Genomic DNA, 25,983 nt, shown 5'->3' with positions numbered 1-25,983 from the left:
ACTTCAAGAAAGAATTGATGATGGGTTTCACATGGGTTGTAAAGGAAAGGGAGAAATCAAAAATGACTCCTGAATTTTTATTTTGAGAAACTGGGCAGAGGATAGTGTTATTTAAGTTGGGGAGGACTGGAGGAGGAATGGTAAGGGAGGGGTGAAATCAAGAGTTCATGTTTGGACATGTTAAGCTTAGGATACATGTTTGGCATCCTAGTGGTTGTATTTCTCTGGATATCAGGGAAGAGTTTTATCTGGAGATATACAAAAAAGTCACCAGCACAATGCTTTGAGAGTAGATGTCTAGAGAAGAGTATAGAAAGAGCAGAGAAAAGAACCCAGGACTAAGCCTCAAGGAATGTTAACAATTGAGGAAGGAGAATGTGAAGTTATAAAAAGTCAAGAGAATGGAATGTCTTAGGAACGAGGAGTGAGATACCTCTCAAATTCTTCTAAGATACTAAGATAAGAACTGGCCACATGGAGATATTTCATTTTATTCACTTTTTGTCAAATGTTGATTAATCATATAATATGTGCTGGGCACTGTTCTAGGATGGCACTACAGACGTATTAGTGAGCAAAAGAAACTCAATTTCCTTCTCTCACGAGCTGACACGCTAGTGAAAGAGACAAGAAATAAACAACATGAATAAGTAAAATATAGGGTTTGTCAGATATTGATAACTGCTATAGAGTAATATAAAACAGGGGAGGAGGTTGCAGTTTTAATTAGGATAGTTAGGGAAGACTTCAATGAGAAGGTGATATTTGAACAATGATCCTAAGAAGGTAAAAGCATAAGCCACATTTGGGTGGGGTCTTCTGGTTAGAAGGAACCCTAGGTACAAACATACTAAGCATGGAAGTCAGTGTCACTACAGTGAGATTTAACAGGACTGAAGAGTAAGAAGGGTCAGTGAAATACAAGGATGAAGTTGTGTAAAGCTTTGCAGGCTGATAAGGACTTTGTTTTCACTCTGAGTCATTTTAGAAGTGATTGGAGGGATCCAGCAGGGGGAAGACCTGAACTGGCTAATTTTCAAAGGCTCACCTTGGTTGCTGTATGGAGAACAGGCAGTCGGGATCAAGGGCAAATGCAGAGAGGTTTTCACAATAAACTAGGCAGAGATAATGGACATTTTGACCAAGTTGGTGGCAAAGAAGTTTGTAAGCTTGTAAGAAATGGTTGGCTTCTGGCTATATTTCAAAGTTCTAGTTCACTGGTGACAGCTAGAATGTGGGATGTGAGAAAAAAGGAGGTGTCAAGTCTGCCTTTAAAGTTTTTGACTTGAACACCTAGAAAAAGGGGGTTGCCAAGACTGTGACAGAAGCAGGTTAGGGGTGTGGACGAACAATTTATATGTGGATATGTTAAGTTTGAGAAGCCTATTAGATATTTAGTGGAGATGAGTCCGGAAGGCAGGGATGATGGCTATGTCAACATATATGGTATTTAAATCCATAAGACTAAAAAGATCACCAGGGAATTACAGGTGATAGAGAAATATTGAGTTCTGAAGTCTCCAATGTTAAGAGGTGGGAAGAGAGGAGAAAGAATCTCTATCTTAGGAAGACTGAGAAGGAGTGGCCTTTTGGGTAGAAGGAAAACCTCAAAGAGAGTGTGCATACTGAATGTTAAGTAAAAAAAAAAAAATATTTCAAAGAGGAGGCGGGATTGCTCAATTATGTCTAATGCTTCTGACATTAAGAAAGATAAGAATATAAAATTGACCACTAGATTTAGCAATATTTACATGTTCAGTGATTTTGACAAGGGCAGCTTTGGTGGTGTGCTGAGTGTGAAAGTCTGGTGGGGTGGGCTCAAGAGAAAAGTGAGGAGTTTCTTTCTGGGCATTTGTACAGGGGAGCAGAGAAATGGGGTGGTAAACGGAAGGAGAAGTAGAATCAAGAGAGCTTTTTTAAAAAGATTATTTTTTAAAGTTTGTGGGAACAATGCTGTATTTAGGGAAAACTGATGGTATTGACAGAAGGAATTTCAGTGGATCCTGAGCATAAAAACCAGATTCTAATAGACGATGGGGTGACTAGAAAGGAGAGAATTAGAGGTAGTGCGTATAGATTTTTTTCCTGAGGTTTAAATATGAAAGGGAAGAGAAAGAGGGAAGACTGCCTTTTTTAAGATTAGAAATATCATAACATGTTTGGAAGAATCTAGTAAAGGATAATTTAACGTTAGAGTTGTGGGAAATGTTAACTGAAAGAAAGATGCCCTTGAGAAGACAAAGAGACAGTAGAATCCAGAACATAAATTTACTTTCTTATGCTCTCAGTTTAACAAAAAAGATGTACGTGTGCTATCGTATATTTTCATTTTCTTTTGGGCAAGAATATGCAAAATGCTGTTGATGTTTCCTGAAATAGGCGCTATAAAATCTAGATACAGGCTATTGGTAACTTGGTGGATATTTAGATAACACTTCCCTGGGTTGTTAGTATTCTTTTAGATGAAAAAATATATCAACTTGCATTTGTATATCATTCTCTAGGCCTTTTTTATTTATTTATTTTAAAAAGCTTCTAACGCACAGAATCGGATTCTGGATTAGCAATCTCTGTTTAAGACACACTCTCATTATTGGGGGTCCACATATAATCTTTTCATCCACTCATCCCTCTAGTATAATATAATAAACATACCAATTAAATCATCAAACAGCATAACCTTGACAACAACTTTTATTCTGCTCTGTGGTCTCCCTCATCCTGTCTTCCTCACCCAAGGTAACCACCATTCTGAGACCTTTTTAAATTACTTCATAGCTTTTCTTTGAATATCATTTTAGCTCAACTTTATTTTTGAATAAAAAAATTTAAATTTAAAAACTTTAATTGTTTTGAACATGCAATTTATAATCTTTTGATGCTTTGTCACTTGCTAAGATTCACTCTTGTTGTTGCATATTGCTAGAGATCATTCATTTTGACTGCTCTGTGATATTCCCACTGCATAGGAACCAGTTTATTCATCTGCTCTGTTGGCAGTAGGCATTTTGCTTGTTTCCAAGATTGTGTTGCTGTGAATATTCTGGCCCAAATTTCCTGCTGTAAATGTGCAAGAGTTTCTTTTGCATATACATCCAGGAATGGATTTTTCTGGATCTTAGTGTAAGTGGGAGTTTGACTCTATGAAATAATGCCAAACTGTTGTCTCTGGTATTTTACAAATTCAAACTCCCATTTACAATGAATATGAGATTCAGGATCCACAAACTCTTCAACACTCTCTCTCTATATATACATATAAATATACACACATATATATAATCTCCATAGAATACTTTAAATGGTATTTTATTGTGAAATGATTTGAATTTTTCTGATTTCTAATGTGGTTGAACATCTTTTCAAGTCTTTATTACCTACAAGAAATTTTCCTTCTGTGATTTGCATTTTCATTTCTTTCCCATATTGTATTGTTTTTAAAAATTGTTTTTTTATTTTTTTTAATTATTTTAATCATTTAAAAAGTTGGCCTGGGGCCGGCTCCGTGGCTTAGCGGTTAAATGCGCGCGCTCTGATGCTGGCGGCCCGGGTTCGGATCCCGGGCGCGCCCCAAGGCACCACTTCTCCGTCCAACCCGAGGCCGAGTCCCACGTACAGCAACTAGAAGGATGCGAACCTATGACATACAACTATCTACTGGGGCTTTGGGGGGAAAAAACTGAATAAATAAAATCTTTAAAAAGTTGGCCTGTGTAGATAGAAGGATCATGGGGTACAGGAAGCACTAATTGTTAATGTCATCTAAGTAAAACTCTATAGTTTTCTGCTTTCTCTGCCATATCAATGGATGTATGTTTTTTGTTTAATATGCAGGAAGGCTAATATTCTATATTTTCTAAATGACAAAAAAAATTAGAGATTTCTTTAAATATTTCACTCAAGATTCCTTGTTGTTATTGTTGTACCTCTTGATTTTTGCAGACATCAATAGTGTTTTGTAAGATGTAGCTGAATGCATGGATTTAGGTGGCTGAAAAACCAGAAATGTTTTCTCAAGTGCATAGCTGGGGAGGCGATATGGAGAACAAGGATTGGCTAGTTTCAACATCAGCAAAATAGCTTAGGTCTTTCTCCTGGTGTGACAGCAAACTGGACACTTATTGAAAAAGAAATTAAATAGGGATACCCTTTGACCAGGTCTATATAGCCAAAGTAAAGTTAACAGTGGAAAATTATTTGATACATTGTTAATTGCCTTCCTACTTTCCAAGCAAGTTAGATTCATTAATAAGATGGGAGTAGTCCCCTGAATTGGATCTTGGTGGTCTTGGCTCTTTCTTTCAAAGGCTGTTGAAGATTTTTGCTTTACCAACTGCCCACCATATTTTGGGGATCAAAAAACATTTCCCTATTACCAAAGAAGTAGGATTTTTAAAATAAAACATGTCTTTGATGTTACACAAATGCACATAAAATTATGAGAAGTCCTTCCAAGCTCAAAATTATCTGGTTTCCATGTAATTATGCTCTTAGTAAGGTTATTTAAACATCCTAAACAGTACTGTTAAGAGGAAGCGTCTCTAAGAATTATTCTTAATTGCATAGCGAGCATTATTCATTGAAAACTGATTTATTGGAAACCTATTAACGTTTAAGGCCTGGGATTAGTTCTGGGAGAGGATACAAATATAAATAAGACACAGTTTCTGCTTTAATCAGGAAATATTTTTAGCTTAACTGATGTAGCAAATGAATCTCAGTAATTTTTCCTTTGAGGAGATTTTTAAATCACTACTGGGACAATATTAGGAACACAATCACACACATGGTCATTCACCACCTAATATGTGCAAAGCACTATGTTGGTTGGGGACTTCAAAGCAGGTTAAGATTTTGTCTTTCCTGTTAAGGGGAGGAAGACAGACTCAATCAGGCTGTAATAAGACTAAGAGCAAAGGCATAGAAAGAGCTGCAGCAACATCGTTCAGAAACTACTCCTGAAGGAAACAGTAAATGTAGGTGTGGCATGTTATGTACTAGATAAAAAATTATATAAGTAATTCATTATTTACTTATTATTTAATGATATAATTAGTGTGGTAAAGCTAGAACATACTTCGGAGATCAATATAAGAGGGTTATAATTCTGGCTTTGGCATACCATATTTAACCTCTGTGAGCTCGGTTCCCAGATCCATAAAATTCTCATGATAACATTACCCTTGGAGGTGTTGTGGGGATTAAATGAAATAGCATATGGAAAGAGCCGAGTATCATGCCTGGCACATAGCAGGCCTTCAATCAATAGAATTATTAAATCTCTGTTTATTGCTCTTTGGAAAAAACCTGTTTCCTGTGAACAGTTACACACACACTTGCCCCTTGATCTATCCACTCTCCATCCCCATTGCTACATCCCTAGTCCAGGCCACCATCATTTCTCAACTGGGGTATTAGGGCAGCCTCCTATAAGAGCCCTTCTACTCTTGCCTCCCTATCATTTACTGTCCATACAACCACCAGAGTGATTTTGTAAAAAATATAATTCAGATCATATAATTTCCTTACTTCAAACACTTGATGGCATCCCTATGATTAAGGGATACAAATCAAACTTCTTACCACAGTCCATAAGCAGAGGCAGAGCTGTACTGATTATCAGAGGGAGAAAACTTGGGGAAAGAATATAGGAAAAATGATTAACCTCTGTATTCACTTGCTCAGATAGCCATAACAAAGTCCCACAGGTTAGGTAGCTTCAACAGTAGCAGATTTATTTTTTCACAATTCTGGAGGCTAGAAGTCCAAGATCAAGATGTCAGCAGGATTGGTTTCTTCTAAGTCCTCTCTCCTTTGCTTGTAGATGGCCGTCTTCTCTCTGTGTCTTCACATGGTCTTCCCTCTGTGTATTTCTGTGTCCTAATCTCCTCTTCTTACAAGCACACAAATCACATTGGATTAGAGCCCATCCCAGAGACTTCATTTTAACTTAATTCCTCTTTTGAAGACAGTAACTCTAAATATGGTCACATTCTGAGGTACTGGGGTTTAGGACTTCAACATATGAGTTTGGGAGGAGTGTGATTCAGCCCATAACAACCTCTTTATGTGTTGCCTCATCTGTCACTAGGATTTCTGCAAGTTCTTTTCCGCATAGATTTAACAACTGTCACCATAACATATATTAAAAACACGTTGCTTAAAAGATGCCACTTTCAGAATATGGTCTCAGGGGTAGGGTTCTGTCCACCAACTCTGGTTTTCATTCTGTCTATGTGGCTTTCATTTCTTATCATTCTCTTCCTCACTTGCTTTGCTCCAGCCCCACTGGCCTCTTCTCTAAAACACACTAAATCTTTCCTGCTTCTGAGCTTTTCCCCTGAAGTTCTCTATGCCTGGAATGCAATTCTCTCAGCTCTTGCCATGGCTCATGCTCATCTTCCAGGTCTCAGTTTAAAAGTCACTGATTCAAAGAGTGGCTAAAGAATCTAGAGTGGCTTTCCTGGTCTCTCACTCAATTACCAGCCTGTTTTGTTCCTCTTATGAATGACGGCATTCTTCCATTTAATTTATTTCTTTATTATTTATACTCTGACTCCTCCAATAGCATGTTAACTCTCCGAGGCAGGGAACTCATGAGTCTTGTTTACCACTGTAGCACCAGGGCCTAGCATGGATCCTGGTATACAGCAGGCGCTCATACAATAAACGTTTACTGAATAGTGTCCAAATGAAATCCCTTTCCCAATCATATGATTTTAGGATCTCACACAATTTCAAAGATCCGTATGATCATATAAAGCAAATACTGAATAATACCACAAACAAATACTGAGATTGTAATTCTAAACAAAACATTTTTCAAGAATTATTGAAAAAGTAATATGCTATGTAACAATTTGAAAATATCCATTAGTATCACTGAATCGTTATAACTACAAGAATTAGCATAAACTCACACACCTTAAAATAAATTTATAAGGAAAAATGTCATTGGCCTAATTCCTCCCTCCCCTACACTTCTCCCACTCCCATAGATCACCTATGGTATTAATATTTCACAGGGCATAGTTTGGTAAATACTATTCTGGAAAACAGATGAACACTGTCTACAAACTAGAGTAAATCAAACAGCATCACCTAGAAACTTGTTAGAAATTCAAATGGTCAGGCCCCACTTTAGATCCATTTAATCAGCAAGTCTGGGGATGGGGTCCATCAATCTCTGCTTTAACAAACCTTCCGGGTGATTCTGATCCAGTTCAAGTTTGAGAACCACTGCCATAAATTGATCTTCAAAATAACTTTCGATTTCTCAAGAATCTTGTCAAACAGTCCAGTTGTCAGGACATACTCAACCTTAATTGTTCTAAGTAACTTGCCTCTCTTTGCCCTGACTTGCAGTGACAGTGCTGCAATACTTCGGCCATTGTTCTTAAGAAACTAGCAGTGTGATTTCTCCCATTCTTGAACCACTTTGAATGAAATCTCCATTTTCTAAGGTTCAGCACACATTACCTGCTTCGTAGATTACCTAACTATTCCTGCAATAATTTGGCTTTAATAAGCTTATTACTACCATATTTTTATTGTTGTTTCCAATTTCTCATTCAAATAAAAATGTAATTAACTTCTCACACTTAATTTCTCTGTTTTCCAAAGGTGTTATTTTTTAAAAATAAAAACTCATGACAGATTAGCTTGATCTATACTTTTTCTCACTATACTTCCAAAGAATATATTTTTCTTAGTATACTTATTCAATAAAGAATTTTCTCACTCTCCCTCAAACTATTTTTCTTTCTGTGGCTTCAGTCTTCATCCTCTGGAGGCAGAAATATTCTGATTCATTTTTATGAGAATAACTTTAGACCTAGGGCATTAAGCTATACCAACTGCTCTTTGTGTTTTTTGGCGTAAGTCCAATTGTCCAATCAGTATCCAAGGGGAAGTCCATTTTGATAGCAGATGTTATTCTTCCCAGTGGGGAGTATTTAGCCCCTGGCCATACAGTGTTATAAACCATCATTTAAGGAAATGATGTTCAAGAGGGCAACAGTTTTTTATTTTTAATAGTAACAAAAAGCTGTATTATATGTAATAATAACTATTATCATTATTGAGAGCATTATGTTCTAGAAACTGGGACGAGTGATTTACATATATTGTTTCAGTTAATACTCTTTAAAACCTTTACCTATGAAGATACAGGACTTGACAAAGATCATACAATCAAAAAGTGTTAGAGCCAAATTTGAACTCAAGAATTCCAGATTTTAAGCATCATGCTAAAGCCAGATTGTGGCAATTTTCCTTTGTCTAAAATCTGTGTCAGCCCCATTGTCATGATGCTCTCACCTTTCTCTTCTGCCAAACACGCCCATATATTTGTTCCTGAACCAGTCTTATTTAGGCCTAAGAAAGAATCTCTGTAGTGGCCATTATTGGAAGCAAAGAGAAACTAATACTTAGTAAGTACTTTCATGAGAGAGTCACTGTGTTCAAGGTCTCATATGAGCAATTTCATTTGATCCCTATCAGCAATCTTGCTTGAAAGTATGGTTGCTGCTATCAAGAAGTTAAGTAACTTGCCCAAGATCACACAGCTAGTAGGTGGCAAAGCATGAATAGGTCTGACTTGTAGGAGAGCTTGACTTTGATCCCAATTACCAGTGGATGGTCTACCTATTGTTAAAGGTACATGAATCATTTTTGTGCTTAAGTTGTTTACCAGTATCCTCAACTCTCCAAAGATGCATTTGTGCAGCCATTATGGTTTTTCTCCTCCTTACTCTTGTGGCTAAGTTCCCTCTTTTTAACAGCTCACTTCTTTACTAAAAACCAATCAGATGATGGACTATAAAAGGTTACAAAGGCTGAAAGCTTTTGTTCCCTGCATTGCCTGTCATAAGAGTGCCTGGGGGTGATGTATCTTTGAAGAAACAAGGTTCCCAGTAAGTAATTGGGGTTTCTTTCTGCCTGTAAGTAAACACTGCTTTCTGGTTTTGTTGTTCTTTTGTCTGCATTTTTTTGTAGAGATGCATTATCTCACTGAAAATTTAAGACGCTTGTAAAAACATGATATATCATACCTGTATTTACACTTTAATTATTGAACCCACCTTGCCTGTAAAATCAGTAATTATTTTTTCACACTTATTTGCTTCATACCTACTAGGTCCTGTTACTGAAGTAAAAACTGACATATATGTCACAAGCTTTGGACCAGTTTCCGATGTTGAAATGGTAGGTATTTGGGAAATTTAATGTACCTTTTGAGGTTTTGAAGAAAACATGCAGAGGGAAATTAATATTTATTTTGTTGTCAATCACACAAAGCTAGAAAGTTGAAGAATAACCTAATTAGACTCAAAAATTTATAAGGAGTAAGACATTGAATTTGCCTTTCAGCTCTAATATCTGAGTATTTTTTGGTTTGGAGTTATTCTCAACAAAGAAAGGAGCTTTTGTATCACTAGTCCCCATGGCACAACCTTGTATGCAGTATTATTTTTTCCTTAGAAAAGTATTGAAGAGGAGAAAATCAGAGAGTTTAATTAGTTTTGGTATGAAACTATATTGTAGTCCCAATTGCATTTAGAATTCCATATTGGCCCAACTGCTCACTCCCCCTACAACCTGCCCCTTCTCTCCCTCCCTCTCTCTCATCCTTGAAGAGCTTAGAACACTGAGCACTGGTCAGGATGAATTCATCCCTTCCATGGTGCTCTCTAATATTAAATATTTTTAGTTTACAGGTCAAAGAACGTACTTTACTTTTTTCCTTGACCCTAGGATCCTAGGCTAATTTTAATAAATTTTGTGAACATAAAATTTCTCTTTTACATATTTTACTTTCTCTTAAAGAGATGCCTACAATTTTATGATTAATTATGCAATGATATTTGTTACACATGAACTAATTTTGCTACTTGGGCTAAAATAAAGTACAACTGTAATTACCTGGTGCTGGCAGTTGTATTAAATTATATTAATTATTCTTGAATGATTATACATATGGTAATTTATCTAACAAATGTAGGAGATTAAGGTATCAGGATGGACATAACACACTTTAATTGTTGAGAATCTTTTTGCTTCATTGATTTAAGAAAATTTCTCCTGCAATGAATTTCATTTTTATTCAGATAGTCTTTTTTATGAATGGGAAAGAGGCTAGAATTTAATCTATTTTTTCTGCATACTTATGTATAGGCATCTGTGGTTTGAATATGTCACAAACTAATTTCCCTAGGAATACACAATGGATGTGTTCTTCAGACAGACATGGATTGACAAAAGACTAAAATATGATGGCCCTATTGAAATTTTGAGATTGAACAATATGATGGTAACAAAAGTATGGACCCCTGATACTTTCTTCAGGAATGGAAAGAAATCTGTCTCCCATAATATGACAGCTCCAAATAAGCTTTTTAGAATTATGAGAAATGGCACTATCTTATACACGATGAGGTAGTCACTTTTTTCTTTTTCCTTCTTCCCTTTATCCTATTTTCCTTTCTTTGTTCTTTCCTTCCTTCCTTCCCTTTCTTCTTCCTCCCTTCCTTCCTTCCTTCTCTCCTTCCCTCTCATCTTAGAGATCTATAAAATTATTTTTTAAGAAAGAGTTGATTTTATTTAATTGCATTTTTCCATCATAGACTCACCATAAGTGCAGAGTGTCCCATGAGATTGGTGGATTTCCCCATGGATGGTCATGCATGCCCTCTGAAATTTGGGAGTTGTAAGTTACAATAAAAATGCTGTTAGAGTTTGTAATTATATCATGCAAGCTTATATTCATATATGTGTGTGATTTTCTATAATTCAACATTTAAATCATTGTCCATGACAACAACTGTCCAAGGTTTAATTTTTAGGAGATTGTTTATTAACTAACACATTTAAATAAAGAAGTAAAAACAATCTCTTTTCCCCCAAAAAACAAAAAGCTATTTCTACAGATAGCCTAGGTAGACTGAATCATAATAAGTAGGTTGGTGGTAAATGATGAAATTTAGTCACCTCTGAACTCCAGGTGTTGGTGGTGTAACATAGAAAGTTTAAATGCTTTTTTTGTTTTTGTAATTTAACAGTTTCTGTTACAAGCAGAAAAATTTATGGCAGACTTGAAAAAAGGCCAAAGAAGGTTCAGGGCTTCCTGACATGACATGTGTTAAAATAACATAAGCAGCATTGTTAGTCTAAAAGTGGCTGAAGTATGACAAAACTATAGTAGGAGGTGTGATCTGACATGTAGACAGGGCCAGATAGTATAGTGCCTTATAGACCACATGAAGGAGTTTGAATTCTATTCTAAATGCTATAGGGAGACTTTGGAAGGTTTTGCCAGGAGGCGTGGCATTCTTTGACATTTCACCATTTCACTTCAGCTTTTCTATGGAGAATGGATTGTACAGAGGCTAGAGTAGAAGCAGAGAAGGGTTAGAGGCTATTGTTTTAGTACTATCAAGGATGGTGATGGCTTAGACTAGGCTGATCCTAGAGGAGAAGGTGTGAGATAGATGGATTTGGGATATTTTGTGGAGGTGAAGGCAAGAGGATGAAATGAGTGGGTAAGAAAGAATATGGGATTCCTTTCCCCCAAGCTCCCTTCTCTGAGATGGCAGCAAAATGTGATTGCCTCTTCTAATGCCTGACTCAAATATTTGATTCAATCAGAATCTACCAAAAATAGATGCTGGCTTTTACTATTGCTTCAGATTCTTAGTCGCATTGATTGTGAAACTGTTGCCTGCTGTTATCGTTGCTCATTTCTTAACTTAATGAGAATCGGCAGTCACGATTCTTTTTATAACCTCTAGTAATCACAATATTCAGTGGGCTAACTTGAATCTAGAGAGAGTCATTTGCTCCCTGACCAGTGACTTAATGAGAGAAGATAAAAACAGAAAAATACATAGACAGAAAGGGTGATCTTACCAGGACGACAATTTAAGTCCATTTGTGCTGTAATAATTTAAATCTCACCCAAGATAGTTCTAACCTAGGGGAAGTCCTTTGCCACCCATCCCTCTCTAGTTCTCATAGGAAGAACTGAGAGTGACTTGCACATGGTTGGTGCTCAATCAGGGTTTGTATGAAATAAAGAAATCTCTCTTTGGAAGCTGATGTTTTTGGGTGGGGAATTAAAGAGAGGTACATCATTCTTAGCAAATAAGGACCCTTAATCACCCTAGAAAGAGAAAAATGCCATTTAACTATGTTTACAATTCACAGGAATGAGAAAAACCAGGAAAGAAAAAGATCATTCTAGCAAGGTAGGGTAGCCAAAAGAAGGATACCTAATTTAAAATTTCATGGACAGGAACATAGTATTCGGAAACTTTAAATGTATGATTAAGCATCAGTAAACTTCAGGAAATAAGCGTTGACACATAACTGTCTACAGCTAAATGACAAAACACAAGCCTCTTTGTTTGTTTTGCAAAGTCATTTGTAAAGATAGCCTTTCTAGGTGTCAACTCCTTTGGTAGAATTAAACAATTCCGCCAAGGACCTACTGTGCTCTGGCCATTTTAGGAAGGTAGGCCGAGGGTAGCACACAATTCATCTCGGTTCTTTTGAACTTACTTGTGTGCAAGCCAAGCTATCTGTTCTGGGTAGACTAGTAAGCAAACAGCTGGTCTCCATTTGCATTGAACACCAAATAGTAGATAATGGGCTTAAATTGCCGCAGGGAGGGATTTGTTGAAGATGGAAGGGAAAATGTCCTGATTGTAAGAGTTTAAAGGTAGTGGAACTGGTTGTGTAATTATATTCCCTGGAGAGCTTTACAAACAGCATAGCCAGTTTTCACTGCAGAATGGTTCCCAAACAGCATGGGTATTGCCCAGAGGCAGAGTCTGGAATAGGTGACCCCTGGAGAGTTCTCCCAACAGTAGGATTTGTTTTTGTTGTTGTTGTTGTATTATTATAGGCAGCATCTGGTATGTTTCTAATTGGCAGAGCTGCATTAGTATGGCAGAAGTCAGTATTGGTCAAGCCCTGGAAGTGAGTTAGAATGGAAAGAAGCAGCAGTTTGACATCACTTTTTTTGGAGGTTTATTATTTCTGCTTTTCAACTGCTTATTCTATTAGTATGGAAACATATCCAAGTGCATTGATGCATATAAAGCATTGTAGTCGTTTTAGTTGCCTTGGTTTTAGTCTCTCCTCCTCCAATCCTTTGGCGTAAAAAAGAGAAATATGCCCCGTTGCAAGGCTGCTTATTTAATCTCTACGGTTTTCTAAATCTTAAACATGTTTGAATAAATCATAATGATTATTGTTTTCATTTACTCCATCTTTCTTGAACATGTGTAATATTCTTAATTGTTGACCATCAATGCTGATGAAAAAGGAGCACTGACTCTAACCACATTCTGTGCACTCATTCAGATGCATATCCGAAGAGTGAGATGATTTATACCTGGACGAAAGGTCCTGAGAAATCAGTAGAAGTTCCAAAGGAGTCTTCCAGCTTAGTTCAATATGATTTGATTGGACAAACCGTATCAAGTGAAACTATCAAATCCATTACGGGTGAGATGTTTAACAGTTAAAGTCAGCATGCTACTTGGCGTTAGCAATGGAGTTTGGTCCTAGCTTTTTCATTGAAATATCTTTTGTTCTCAGAGACAACAATAAGTTTTCAGAAATAGACTTCATGTGTAAATTATAGTTCAGAATTTCTTTATTTTTATGTATAATCTTATTTTAGTTTAAAATAAATTCTAAGTTGGTGAGACATGAGAAGTGAATTGGTTTTCTTATTCAGAAACAAAAGTCAGTAATCAAATATATTAAAACTATTTTCAACAGATTTCTGAGGCAGGAAGTCTGACCATTGATTTTTGAACACTGGATTTTCCTTTTTTTTTTTTTGGTGCTTTCCCAAAATCTTTTTTATCTTGCCCAATTTTTGTGGTGCTACCCTCCCCCTCTTTTCAAAAGTAAAAGCAAAATATAAAGCTTAATTACAAAATACATTAAAAGTATACATTAAAGCTATCACACAAGTAGGTGGATAATGATGATTGACGATTCTTGGTCTGTATTTGCTTTTGGAATGTGAATGGAAAAAATCATAGGATTTAGTTTTTCTCGTAATTAATGGGAAAAATTGGCTAATTATTGGTTGTTCTAAAAGTATTACTTACACATATATATCACCAGGAAAAAATATTTTTTGAAAACATTCATTTTCTAGCCTGCAAGTGGGATTAAAAACACATCTTGGGAGGATTTGAGGCTTCTGAATCTTGGACTTCACAGTCTGAGAATAAGGCTACTGCTTCCTAAGTAACTTTCTTAATATGTTACTTTCAGATGTAACGTTAAAAATATTTATTAACAGGTACCAGAAATTTTATGGTATGTTTACTTATTAGCTTTTTAGGTTTTTGTCTAAATGCCCATAACACATGCTTGAATGCAGGGATGTTATATATGGCTCTACGTTATGTGTGTGTCTTCATATTTGTCTTCACATATGTAACATTTAGAAATACAGCTCTTTCCTAAAGCTAAGACAGTAAGGCAGCCTCTCCCTGAGCATATGTGCATATATAATGTATATCTGTATATTTCAATTCTTTCTAAAATTAAGCTTTATATTTTCATATGTGTATGTGTACGTGTGTTTATGTGTGTATTTCCATTTTTTCCTAGTGATTTTCCATAAAAGTTAGGTCTAAATTCTGCTCTTGAAAAACGCTGAGAATGAAGGCTAATTACTTTAGCAGTATTAGACCTTTAAAATAGAAAGTACTGCAAGAATTTTTAAAAGTTATAGCTCAATTTATTAAATTGCTTAATCATTACGTAGAACCAAAGTGTTTTTTTGTGTAATGATGTTCAATATCATTTCCCCCCTACTTAGGAACTACATATTTCTCAATGTTTGTGTTGTTATGCACAACAGATAATTTCTTTGCCTAGAACACTGGTTTGTTAGCCTGAAATATGATTATGAAGCCGTTGAATAATTGCTTGCAGAACCAATAACAGGTTTTCCTCACGTTTTATTTGCAGGTGAATATATTGTTATGACGGTTTACTTTCACCTCAGACGGAAGATGGGTTATTTTATGATTCAGACGTACATTCCATGCATTATGACAGTGATTCTTTCTCAAGTTTCATTCTGGATAAATAAGGAATCAGTTCCAGCTAGGACTGTATTTGGTAATTGTAATTCATTTCTTGGGTATTTTTGTCCACATTACCTTTTGATCATGATTCATGGGAACAGCCCTTAGATATCATTTCTAAGAAAATATTAAACAGTAATATATCAGGCTGTACTGAGTAAAGAATCATATAAGCTTTCATTTTTATCTAGCCAATACAAAGTGACAAAGCTTGAGAGGATATGGGCAACCCATCCTTTCCTTAGGGCCCCATCAGATTTCCCTTATTGAGACCAGGCAGGTGTGGAGCAAGTGTGAATCTGGATATAATTTCACCTTTGGTAATATTCTTGGGCTACTAGCTTAATGCTGTGTAATTGAATTAAAATCATATCAAGATGTTAAAATGAAATGCACTGGAGACTTAAAATAAAACAAATAAAAGTCATGGCTGAATGAATATGAAAGCCTTAGAATAATTTGCCTTTTAATGAAGAAGAACAAAATGCAAATAGGTTAAATACACTGAATTGGAAGATAGTCTATGCTTAGTTTATTAGCTCACTGTTATATTCTATCTATATCTTTTTTTTCTGAACATATTTTATTCTTTTTTTTGGTAGGACTCCCTGTATATCGTATTCTAAACTATATGAAGTCCAGAACACTCTTTAAAACTCTTTAAAAGTCTTTCAATTTTTGTAGCTGTTAATAAGTCTTTTACATATCAGTCATCCTTTTAAATAATAAAATTAGTTATAATGATATTTATTTAATTTAATATATTTCTCTATTCTTTTTCTACTGATTGTGAGCAGCAAGAGCATTCAGTAGTGGGATAAGAGTGAAAATTATCAGAATTGCTCTGAAATGGAGGTATAGTCCTCACAAGAGATGCCAGTCTCCCTCTTCTTTTTCTATGTGGTGGGATCAAAGCCATGGTATAATATCCTTGTCACTCAGTGGCTGAAGGGATGCTGGTGAGAAGGAGGTGGGAGAGTGGGAACTTCTCATCCCACCTTCTCATCCATTTAGAGAACTGCTGATAAGGGAATCTTAGTGTTTTCAGTGGACCTGAATGTGGGGATATTTTCCATAGATCCCCTCCCCCACCCCACCCCGTTAATCTTAGGTTCATTCAAGAAGGCATGGGAATCCTACTGGGGAAACTCTTATAGAAGGGTCAATGCTGGGGGCAGGGTGTAACCTCAGAAAGGTAGTGAGCAGGTATAATGGTGCTACCTACTTCAGAGTTGTGAGGGTTCAATTAAAGAATGACTGCACATTACGAGTGTTGCATAAATTTTAGCTATTAAAAATAGGTGTGAAAATGAAGGAGAGAAAACAACAAATCTAAGTTTGGACTCCAATAAGTCAAGGTTTAAAACCCAAATCTGCCGCTTATTTTCTCCATCCATAAAATTGTGATAACACATCTCTCCCTCTTAGACTAGTTAGGATTTAGAGTTATGTGCAGTACTCATTACAGAGTAAATGGAGCACTTAGTACGTAAATGGAGTTACTCTCTCCCATATACTCTAAATTGTCGGGGAGATTCATTTTGTTCTGACTTGGTTTCCCAGATTTTTAATTGTTTTTAAAAGAAAAAATATATCTTCCTATTATGGAACACCAGACACTGTGCTAAATTATTGATGCTCATTATCTCATTTAGTGCTCACACTAACCTTGCTCACATTTAGTGTTCACACATCATTTGCTCATTTAGTGCTCACACTAACTTCATAAGTTCAGGGGCAGCCTGACTGGGCAGGAACTATCTGCTGAGGCTGAGCACCAGATCAAAGTCCCTTAACTTTTCCCAGTATAAGTAATATTAATATTTCAGGAACTATCATCATTGAAAATAAAAGTAGTCACTTGTACACATATTGTCATATTTTTTTCTATGGTCCTAAAGAATCTAGAACAGAAAATACTGACCCACCAATGGTGCCTTTAATGAAGAGGTGATAGTGTCATAGTGCAGACTCTGGAATGAGTCAGCCTAGGTTGTAACCCCAAGGTCTACACTTATTAGCTGTGAAGCCTCAATGAGTTACTTCTGCCTGTTTCCTCAGGTGTTACAATAGGATGAACGGTTGTACCTGCCTCATAGGGTTGCTGTGAGGATTAAATGAGTTAATTTAGATAAACTACTTGGAACAATGCCTACCACACAGTAAATACTATTTAAGTGTCATTTATTATTGTGACAGTCCATGCTGCCGTCTACCTCATTTGAGAATTACTACTTGGTACTGTAATGTGAAGTCCTCTGTATTTTATAGTTATTGTTATTGGTTGATAAACGTTGAATGCTTTCTTGGTTGATTACAAACTGAGAGCCACAGTTCTGTTTCTCTCATCCCCAAATAATAGAAATTTCCAGTGGTCTGGGGAGGGATAGCATTACAGCTGTACTCAACTAACATTTCCTATCCAAATAAGACACTGAAAGGAAATTAGCATGTAGTAAGGATACTGGTAATACTACTACTAATGATGATAAGATTTGCCATATACTGATAGGGGTCATCTTATTGAATCTGCACAATAACTCAGCATGGTAGGCATTATTAATTTTTTATGGATAAAGAATAGAATCAAAGAGATTAAGAAACTTGTATAAAGTCAACTCTTTAAGTGATGGACCCAAGACAATTTCTGTCTAACTTTGGGAACTCTGCCATTTTTATTCTGCCATTTGTCTTCAAAGAGGGCATGAGGATGTGCGGGCTTGTGGAGAATTCCAGAGCTGCTGAGTGAGATTGTATAGATGTGTGTTGAAGATACGTTGTGGGTAGCTTTTTCCATTTGCCTCTGTCTTGCGCTAATGTGCCAAGATGTTGGTTTTGATTGACCAGGGAAATTATGCCTAGTAGTTAAGTCTTCAAAGACCTAAGATGTGGCAGAATGGTAGTTATTAAACTGTTCATTGAGGCTCTAGGATGGTATTTTCCTGAGGAAGTTAAGTTTTAAGCATTTGGGGGGCATTAGAAATCTATTTCATATGAGATTTACGTAAAAAGTTAATTGTGGTCTAGTATTTATCTTCCCTAATTCTCATTTCCCTCTTCACTCAAGGAGAGAATTTGCGGGGTCAGAGATGTTATTAGAGATCATGCAAAAATAAAACCAAAAAAAAATCAATGTAAATATGAGAAGTAGAGTGTGCTAAATTCTCTCCAAAGGCCTTCTGTCTCCAAAGTTGTATGCCTTTAAGTTTTCTAATTATTCCAGTATAGTAAAACATTAAACCTGAGTAAATGCCAGCTGGCATATCTAAATCATTACTAGTTCATTTTCTAGGAGTGGCCAGCCAAAAATTCACTCTTGTGTACAGTCTTAGCCTACTCTTACACATCCTCTCCCAGCTCCTGGGCCAGCCAATATGGTGCATGTTCAGCATTCTAAAAACAGGGATTGGCATCAATACTTGAATGTGTCAAAAAAAATTCCCTGTTTATTGAAATGTTTTCAGGGTAGATTCCAGCTAAGCCATTTACGACAGATGCTGCTGTCTTCCTAGATGCAGAGGAAGCATGGCTTCTTATCTGAAGGGTTGGCTTCTGTCTGCTATTCTGTTGCTATTTATTTAACTAAATGCTCCACCTAAAAATAGATATGATAAGCACATCCCTGTCACGCTAGTGCTTTCTTTAAATTTGAACTCCAGGCAGAGAGAATTTTTTAATGTCTAAAGGGATGGCAACTTCAAACACTTAGCCAATTGTTCATGCCAGTTACATTCCTAATTTTGCCAACAGTCATCAAATAAGAACCATAATATCGGAAGGGCTAGTCTACAAACTTTAAAATCAAGTTGACTCAAAACAATGAAAGAGAAATGGAAAGTGGCCACATATCCAGACTTTTTTGTGGTGATGTCCATAGTGTCATTTAATGTCTTCCTGAACCTGGTGGTCTACCCTCTTTAACAGTCAGATATTAATTTTTGGATCTGTGGCTCAGTAATTGCATTACTACACTGTTTACTTGACATCAATAAGGGAATTTCTTTGTATGACAGCAGGAGAAAAGGAAGACTACTACTTCTGGTCCTCAGGGGAAATTGTTCTGTTACAAAAAAAAAAAAATATTCAAAGCAACATGGAGAATCCAAAATTGCTTATATTTGAGTTTGAGTTTTCTGTCTGGTTATTACATCATGGTCTCTGTAGAATTTTCTGAATTCTTCTAAGAGTAATATTCTTATTTAGACTGCAATGTTCATATTTTATTTCCAAGTGTTTTCAGACCAATTTCTATGATATTATAGGAAATATACCTGAAAAACTTGTAGAACATTTTTGAATTCTTAATACGCCACTAAACTTAAATTGTTATGAATAAAAAGAAAAGTTTTGATTTCTCTTTAAACTTTGTAGCTAAAATTTTTTACAGTTAATTTAAGGTTTATTCCTACATCTCACAGCCAATGTTGGAATGGTGCCATATTTCTGAGATTCAAATTGGAGGCCTAAAAATTCTAAGGTCTCTTTATGAAACAAAGTGCAAGAAAATCACAATACTTATTGCATTTTCATAGATATTTAGGTATCTATGTATTTGACTGAATAAATACATTTTAAAACCTATTTTAGACTAAAAATGCCAAAAATATCACAAAGTTTTTTTTAAAAAGGGAATATAACCAAATCCTCAATTTTCTTACTCTGGATAGTTTATGGAATGTTTTTAAAAGATCTGTAACTCATATGCTGCACAGTTGCTCTAATTTTTCATGTTCTAAACATTGACAATTCAGAAGGCACTGGAGAGAAAATGGGTTGATGAGGAGCTGAAAAAATGAGTTTTTATTTACTGTGCATTTATCATGTGCCTGACACTATGTGAAATATTACAGTAAATCCCGAAGTAATGTTAGACTCTTCTGCCCTCAAGGAGGTTATGCTCAATCAAGTTGTGGAAACAAGGCTTACATACATGGAACAATTAGGGAACAATACAAGGCAGAATATAATTAAATGCTGAGTTGAGGAGACAATATTTTTTCTCCCTAAATCAAAATGTTATTATTGCTTTATTGTTGCATAGGGCTCACTATCTCTTCAGTTGAACATCTATTATCTGACTTTCAGCCAGGGATTGGCATGGATTGGAATATATGGTTTAGATGCCTTCATCATCGTCATCATCATTATCATCATCGTCATCATCATCATCATCATCCCCAAACACATGGGTGTGTCAATGCAGGAGCTGTCCTAGGCATTACATAGAAGGAGTTTAAATGGATATAGTAAATTCCCACAGAAATTTCCAAGATTAACTAGATAAGGTGGGTTAGATATACAGATAGGCAAAGATGCAGAAAGGGACAACCGTACAAATATTAGCATCCTTAAATAATGCATTTCTCTATAGCTTCCAGTGGTAAGTGGAACTTGTCAATTGAGAATGGGGACTAACCTTTTTCCAGGTTGAGGAGAAGGCGTTCCTGGAAATGATTTGCTTCAGAGGCCTATTGATGGAAGAGAAGTACCTCTATTCTTGTTGCAAACATTTTCCTGCTGACCATAAACTGATGAGTGGTAGATGTCCAATATTTTTAAAGCCAAATTGTTCTAGAAAACTATTTTTCCAAGAATATACCTTTATTATTTTATATAAATTAAGCTCTTTCAAAATGAGTAAATTTATTATTTTAATTCAATAGGTAATATTCAGTTAAAAATTGTAAGTATCTATAATATGTGCTTTTTCTGGTAGCGATTCTCCTAGCAGTGGGCCATGGCCTACCTCAGAAATTCTGATGCTCCAATTTTCAATGCTACCAACTTCCCACTCTGGGTTGAGGATTAGTGCTTTAATGAGTCACATTTCCTGTTAGTTATGTGTTGAGTTTCTCGGATATGTTGGCTCAGATATTAATATCAACCCAATATATGCTAGGTGCCTTACATACTTTTAATCTTTACAGCAAACCCAATAGGTAGATATCAAATGAATCCCAGTGAGTTTTCCTCACTAAGCCCAAATCACATTGAGCCAATGATTCAAAGAACCTGGATTTGAACCATATCTATCTCTCACTCCCAAGCCTGTGCTAATTTCACTGAACCACTAGGATTCAAATCTTCCATCACAGATGGTTTGATCTGAGTTACTGTAAACTTTGTTACCCCCACCTCACCAAATCCCTAGGTCTTTATGTTTGTTTGTGTTTTGCATAGAAGTAAAGGTAAAGTATTTTGTCTCTTTTGCTTTGAAGGAATAACCACAGTCCTCACCATGACCACACTGAGCATCAGTGCACGGCATTCTTTGCCTAAAGTGTCCTATGCTACTGCCATGGATTGGTTCATAGCTGTCTGCTTTGCTTTTGTATTTTCGGCCCTCATTGAGTTTGCGGCTGTCAACTATTTTACCAATGTTCAAATGGAAAAAGCCAAAAAGAAGACATCAAAAGCCCTCCAGGAAATTCCGGCTGCTCCAGTGCTGAAAGAAAAGCATCCTGAAGCACATCTGCAGGTATTTGACTTAATCGCCTTCAGTTTACGATTTCAGCTTCTTTCTTGGTCAAAGTCGCATCGCCAGGGGAAAAACTGAGAACTTGAAAAATCCCAGTGACAATTTGTAAGTCATTTAAAAACAGAAAAATATAAAATATAATTATGAATTTATGCTTTAAAATGGTGATTACTGGCTTGAAAATTAAACAGCTCTGGATGAGCCAGATGTACACGGAGCTAGTTGGAAAATTTTATTCAGAATTAAAAGTTTTTGACAGAAAGGAGCAAAATCTTATGTATACTATTAAGGGGAAGCTGTGGGTATCTTTGAGTGGGTTGGAAAGGCATTTTGGGAGAGTTCATTGAACAAAGTAACCAGTGATTCTTAACGTGGCCCCACATTAGAGCTACCCCATGAGACTGATTGCAGCCTCTGCCTTGCATTAAAGAAGAAAAGAAAACCAATAAATAAGAGGACTCATAGTTGTAGTTGATGTACATCCAAAATTGAGAATTCTTGTCCTAAGGGACAGATCTAAAAGGATGTGAAAGCCTTATAAGAGCTACTGTAATTAACATTGGGCACGTCTGTGATTTTGCAATTAAAGAAAGTTTTTTTTAAGTGACTTTTTTCTCACCAACTCCAGTTGTACTCCAGTTGAACAAAAACAACAGATCTTCGTGAAAACAGGAAAGCAAACCTTCCTCTTCTTCTCCTTCTTGCCCTCCTCCTCCTCCTCTGATACTCTTCTCACTCTCTCTGCCTCTTGCTTGAATCAGCAGACAAGTGTCTGCGGTCACTTATACACAGTCTTATTGTGGTTGCCACAAATGGTGGCCTAAAACTCCTGTTGTCTGTGTGTCCCCCAATCAAAGTATATATAAATCATCATCTTTATCCTCATGGGTGATAACTCTTTCCCTTACATATTCATTCATGCATTCATTTTTCACTCATTCAACAAATACATATTTTAATGCCAACTATGTGCCAGATTTATGATCTGGGAATCCACAGTGTGCAAAAACCCCCAACAAATATCCTGCCCTGTGGAGTTTACATTTAAGTATGTAAGATGAGGAAAGGGAGACAGATGATTTAAAAAACATAAATAAAAATAAGTATTATTTGCTCTTCCCTTAAAAAAATCATCTTGGATTGATTGATTTATTTATTTACTTTACCGTTTTCTAATTTTTGATTCATAATTTATTTTAGTACCCTCTTTCTACAGGTTAATTTTGTTACTCTTTTTCTAGATACTTGAGCTTAATTCTTACTAATTTATCTTCACTGTTTCTTGTTTAGTAATAAAGTGTCCTTTATTGCAGTGAGATTTCTTTTGCATACAGCTTTGGCCATAATTCATATCTTTTGATATATGAAATTGTAATAATTATTTGCTAAATATTCTGCAATTATGTTGCTGTTTTTCTCTATAGCTAAGAAGTTATCTGGAAGATAATATTAGAATTTCCAAATGGGATTTTGTTTGTTTATTTAGCTCTACTGTTTTAGTTGCATCACGTTGTATTCAGAAATGTTACCTACACAGATTTGAATGTTACTGATATTTTTATTGTGCCCTGAGTTATGCTAAAAGCTTATAAATGTTTCAGAGCAATTTGGAAGGAGTTGATTTTTAGTTATTAAGTTAATTTTACTTAAAACATTATTATTTCACTCTTTTAATGAGTCACTTCTTGTCTTCTTGGTCTTTAGATCACATCAAGAAAGATGTGAAAAATCCTCCCATTAATATTATGAGATTGTGTTAATTTGTTTTTCATTTTAACTATTTTTGTTTTATACAAAATTTGATGCTATGATATTCAACATGTAAAGATTCGTAACTGCTCTTTTTCAATATCAGTCTATGCATTTAACCATAAAATAACCTTTTCTTTTGATTTCGTATAATGCCTTTTCTCTTGAATCTGTTTGGTCTGATTTCAATATTTTTTATATTCTTTCTTAATATTAAATTTTGTAATATATCTTTATTACTAAGTTTTCCTTATTTGTTCTTTTATCATGTACTTTGTATACCATATAACATGTTTTTATGTCGCTAGTGGTTAAGTTTTAAAACAACATATTTCAACTTATTATTTTCTTATAATGTTGAAATTATAAAATATATTGACTCTTTCATGTAGCTATTAACTCCCCCCGACCCCAGGTTTGCTCAAATCCAAAGATTCTGGATTTGGAGACATATTTTGACTTATTTTGACATATATGACTTTTTCTGTTTATAATGAGTTGATGTCATTCTTCTTTTCATTTTTGCAAAGTGATGAGGATCCTTGCACTAGTATTATAATATTATAAATACTTGAAAGTACCATTTAATCAGAATAAAATTATTCTGCAGAATTTCCAAAGGTGGAAAGAGAACCAATAATCATCTATTTGCTCCTTGAAACATATCTCTTGACTATAGCAATTGCCGTCACTGGTAAATGCTTGGTTGAGCACATCCAGTTGGCTAAGTTCACTCTGATTCAGGGACTCCTCTTGGCAGCATGAACCACAGGCTGTGTGCAAATGGCAAAACAAGATCAAGGAGATGAAATTTGTTTGTGAAGGGCATAGAGTCATAGTATTAAAGGCTTAGGAAGGACTTTATAATAAATCTAGTCAAAATATGCATCATATGCTTCATGTCCTCTGCAATGTGTAGCTATGTATGTGTGATAACTTAGATCTCCACAGCAGTTTCCTTGAAGAGATTTGTGTTCTAAAGACAGTGATTAATGAGTTGGCCCATCCTTCCTCCTGACTCCAGATTGCTACCAGAGTGCAGCTGGCTTTGGAGTGTCAGTTGTTGAAGGGCTTCAGTATCAAGTTCAACTTTGAAGGCTGAGAACACATGCAAATTGAGTGAGAAAAAAAGATAAATAAGGAGAAGGAAATCAAGATGAGGAAACAGTGTGTTAAGAGCAAAATTTTAAAACATGTTACTGGAAGGAAATATTCTAAGAATCTTATAAGGTTTGGAGTTTCAGTAGAGATTCTAACCAGACAACTGAATTTTGCTTGTTCTAATGTGTGTTTCTACTTGTATGGCTGTTTATTTATTTGAAAGATGCTGCTTTGTTTAAAATGTGTTTAAAGTCCTCATTTGGAATTGCCTTCAGAGTCTACATGACATTTGATAATTCAATAGTCCTTTGGGTAAGCTCACTAGTGGTTTGATTCATTGTCACCATATGTGACCTATGGACTGTTAATGGCCTGGCAGAGGTTTATGGTGACCATTTCTATTCTTTGGGAATTGGAAAGCTTATGATTTATGGAATATTTATGAAGCCAGGAGAAAAGGCTGATTGGCAGAATCTAAGAGCAGCTATGGGCAGCTTCAGTATGTCTTTGGGCAAGGCAACTGTTTTCTTTCTGCTCAGCATTACCTTGATTCTGTCTCTGACTCTGTCCTTCCAACATTTGAGTTGGGCTCCATTTTTGTGGTTCTATCCTTCCATACCCTTACTACTTCTTAGAGTACCTACTCTCTCACAGATGCAAGTGGTTTGGATTAGTAGGATGATTTGGAAAATAACTATAAAAGAAAAAGGGAATATTTTTTAATAAGATCATATTTTTTTAAAAATCGCTTGAAAATATAGGCTGTAGTCCTTGTTTGGTCAAAATGTATGCATGTTGTATCTTGTGAAAAAAAAAATCTAAGGATGTAATGACTCAAACTCTTAAATTGTGTCAGGTACTATGTGATATGCTTTACATGCATTACTTACTTTCAAGCTCACAATAACTATTTTACAGAGGAAGAAACTGAGGCTTGCAGCTGTTAAGTGATGTATTCAAGATAACACAGCTAGAAAATGGTAAACTCAATATTTAAATTAATTCAGCTATGTCTGAATGCAAAGCTCATTCTCTTAAACTCTATTTTATAGTATTTAATTTATGATGTGTCTATAAAGATAGACATTAAATTGTATATATATTATATGTATAAAATAATCAGCCCAACGCAGTCTTTTTGTTCATATTTCTATGAATAAATAACAATAGCAAAATACTCTGCTTTTTATGTGCTAATAAGAACTTCTACACACGTTGTATATATAATTTAATTCTAATAATTTATAAAATATGTCCCATTTTTATCCATGTTTTACCAATGAGGAAATGATAGTTAAGGATCAAGTAATCTGCTGAAGGTCATCTATCTGGTAAGAGGCAGGTCTGGGCCAGCAAACCCGATACTTTTAAGCCTCAAGCCTTAATGACTGATTAGAAATGTTGAGTGAAGGAAACAGAGGATGAGATGGATGGTGGTGACATCATTCACCAGGATAGGGAAGAGCAATGAAGCACATTTAATAAAGAAGCTAATTAGTTCAAATTTAGTTAGGTGGAAATTTCCGTAGCAGGACG

General features: G+C 35.6%; 1 protein-coding gene across 1 annotated transcript in view; it reads left to right on the top strand.

Moving 5' to 3' along the window:
• The window catches only part of GABRA4 (gamma-aminobutyric acid type A receptor subunit alpha4), a 64,251-nt gene that overhangs the window by 5,791 nt on the left and 32,477 nt on the right, over nucleotides 1-25,983 (top strand). The window contains exons 3-8 of the mRNA XM_004419030.3: nucleotides 9,140-9,207; nucleotides 10,217-10,437; nucleotides 10,626-10,708; nucleotides 13,366-13,509; nucleotides 15,001-15,153; nucleotides 21,338-21,597. Coding sequence (XP_004419087.2) covers nucleotides 9,140-9,207; nucleotides 10,217-10,437; nucleotides 10,626-10,708; nucleotides 13,366-13,509; nucleotides 15,001-15,153; nucleotides 21,338-21,597 — 929 coding nt within the window. The remainder of the gene's footprint in view (nucleotides 1-9,139; nucleotides 9,208-10,216; nucleotides 10,438-10,625; nucleotides 10,709-13,365; nucleotides 13,510-15,000; nucleotides 15,154-21,337; nucleotides 21,598-25,983) is intronic.

The sequence above is a fragment of the Ceratotherium simum genome, chromosome 8 (genome assembly GCF_057802395.1).
Source record: "Ceratotherium simum simum isolate JZ-2026a chromosome 8, ASM5780239v1, whole genome shotgun sequence".
Classification (NCBI taxonomy): Eukaryota; Metazoa; Chordata; class Mammalia; order Perissodactyla; family Rhinocerotidae; genus Ceratotherium; species Ceratotherium simum.
Note: the sequence above shows the minus strand (reverse complement) of the source record. Positions and strands in the feature narration are given on the sequence as shown.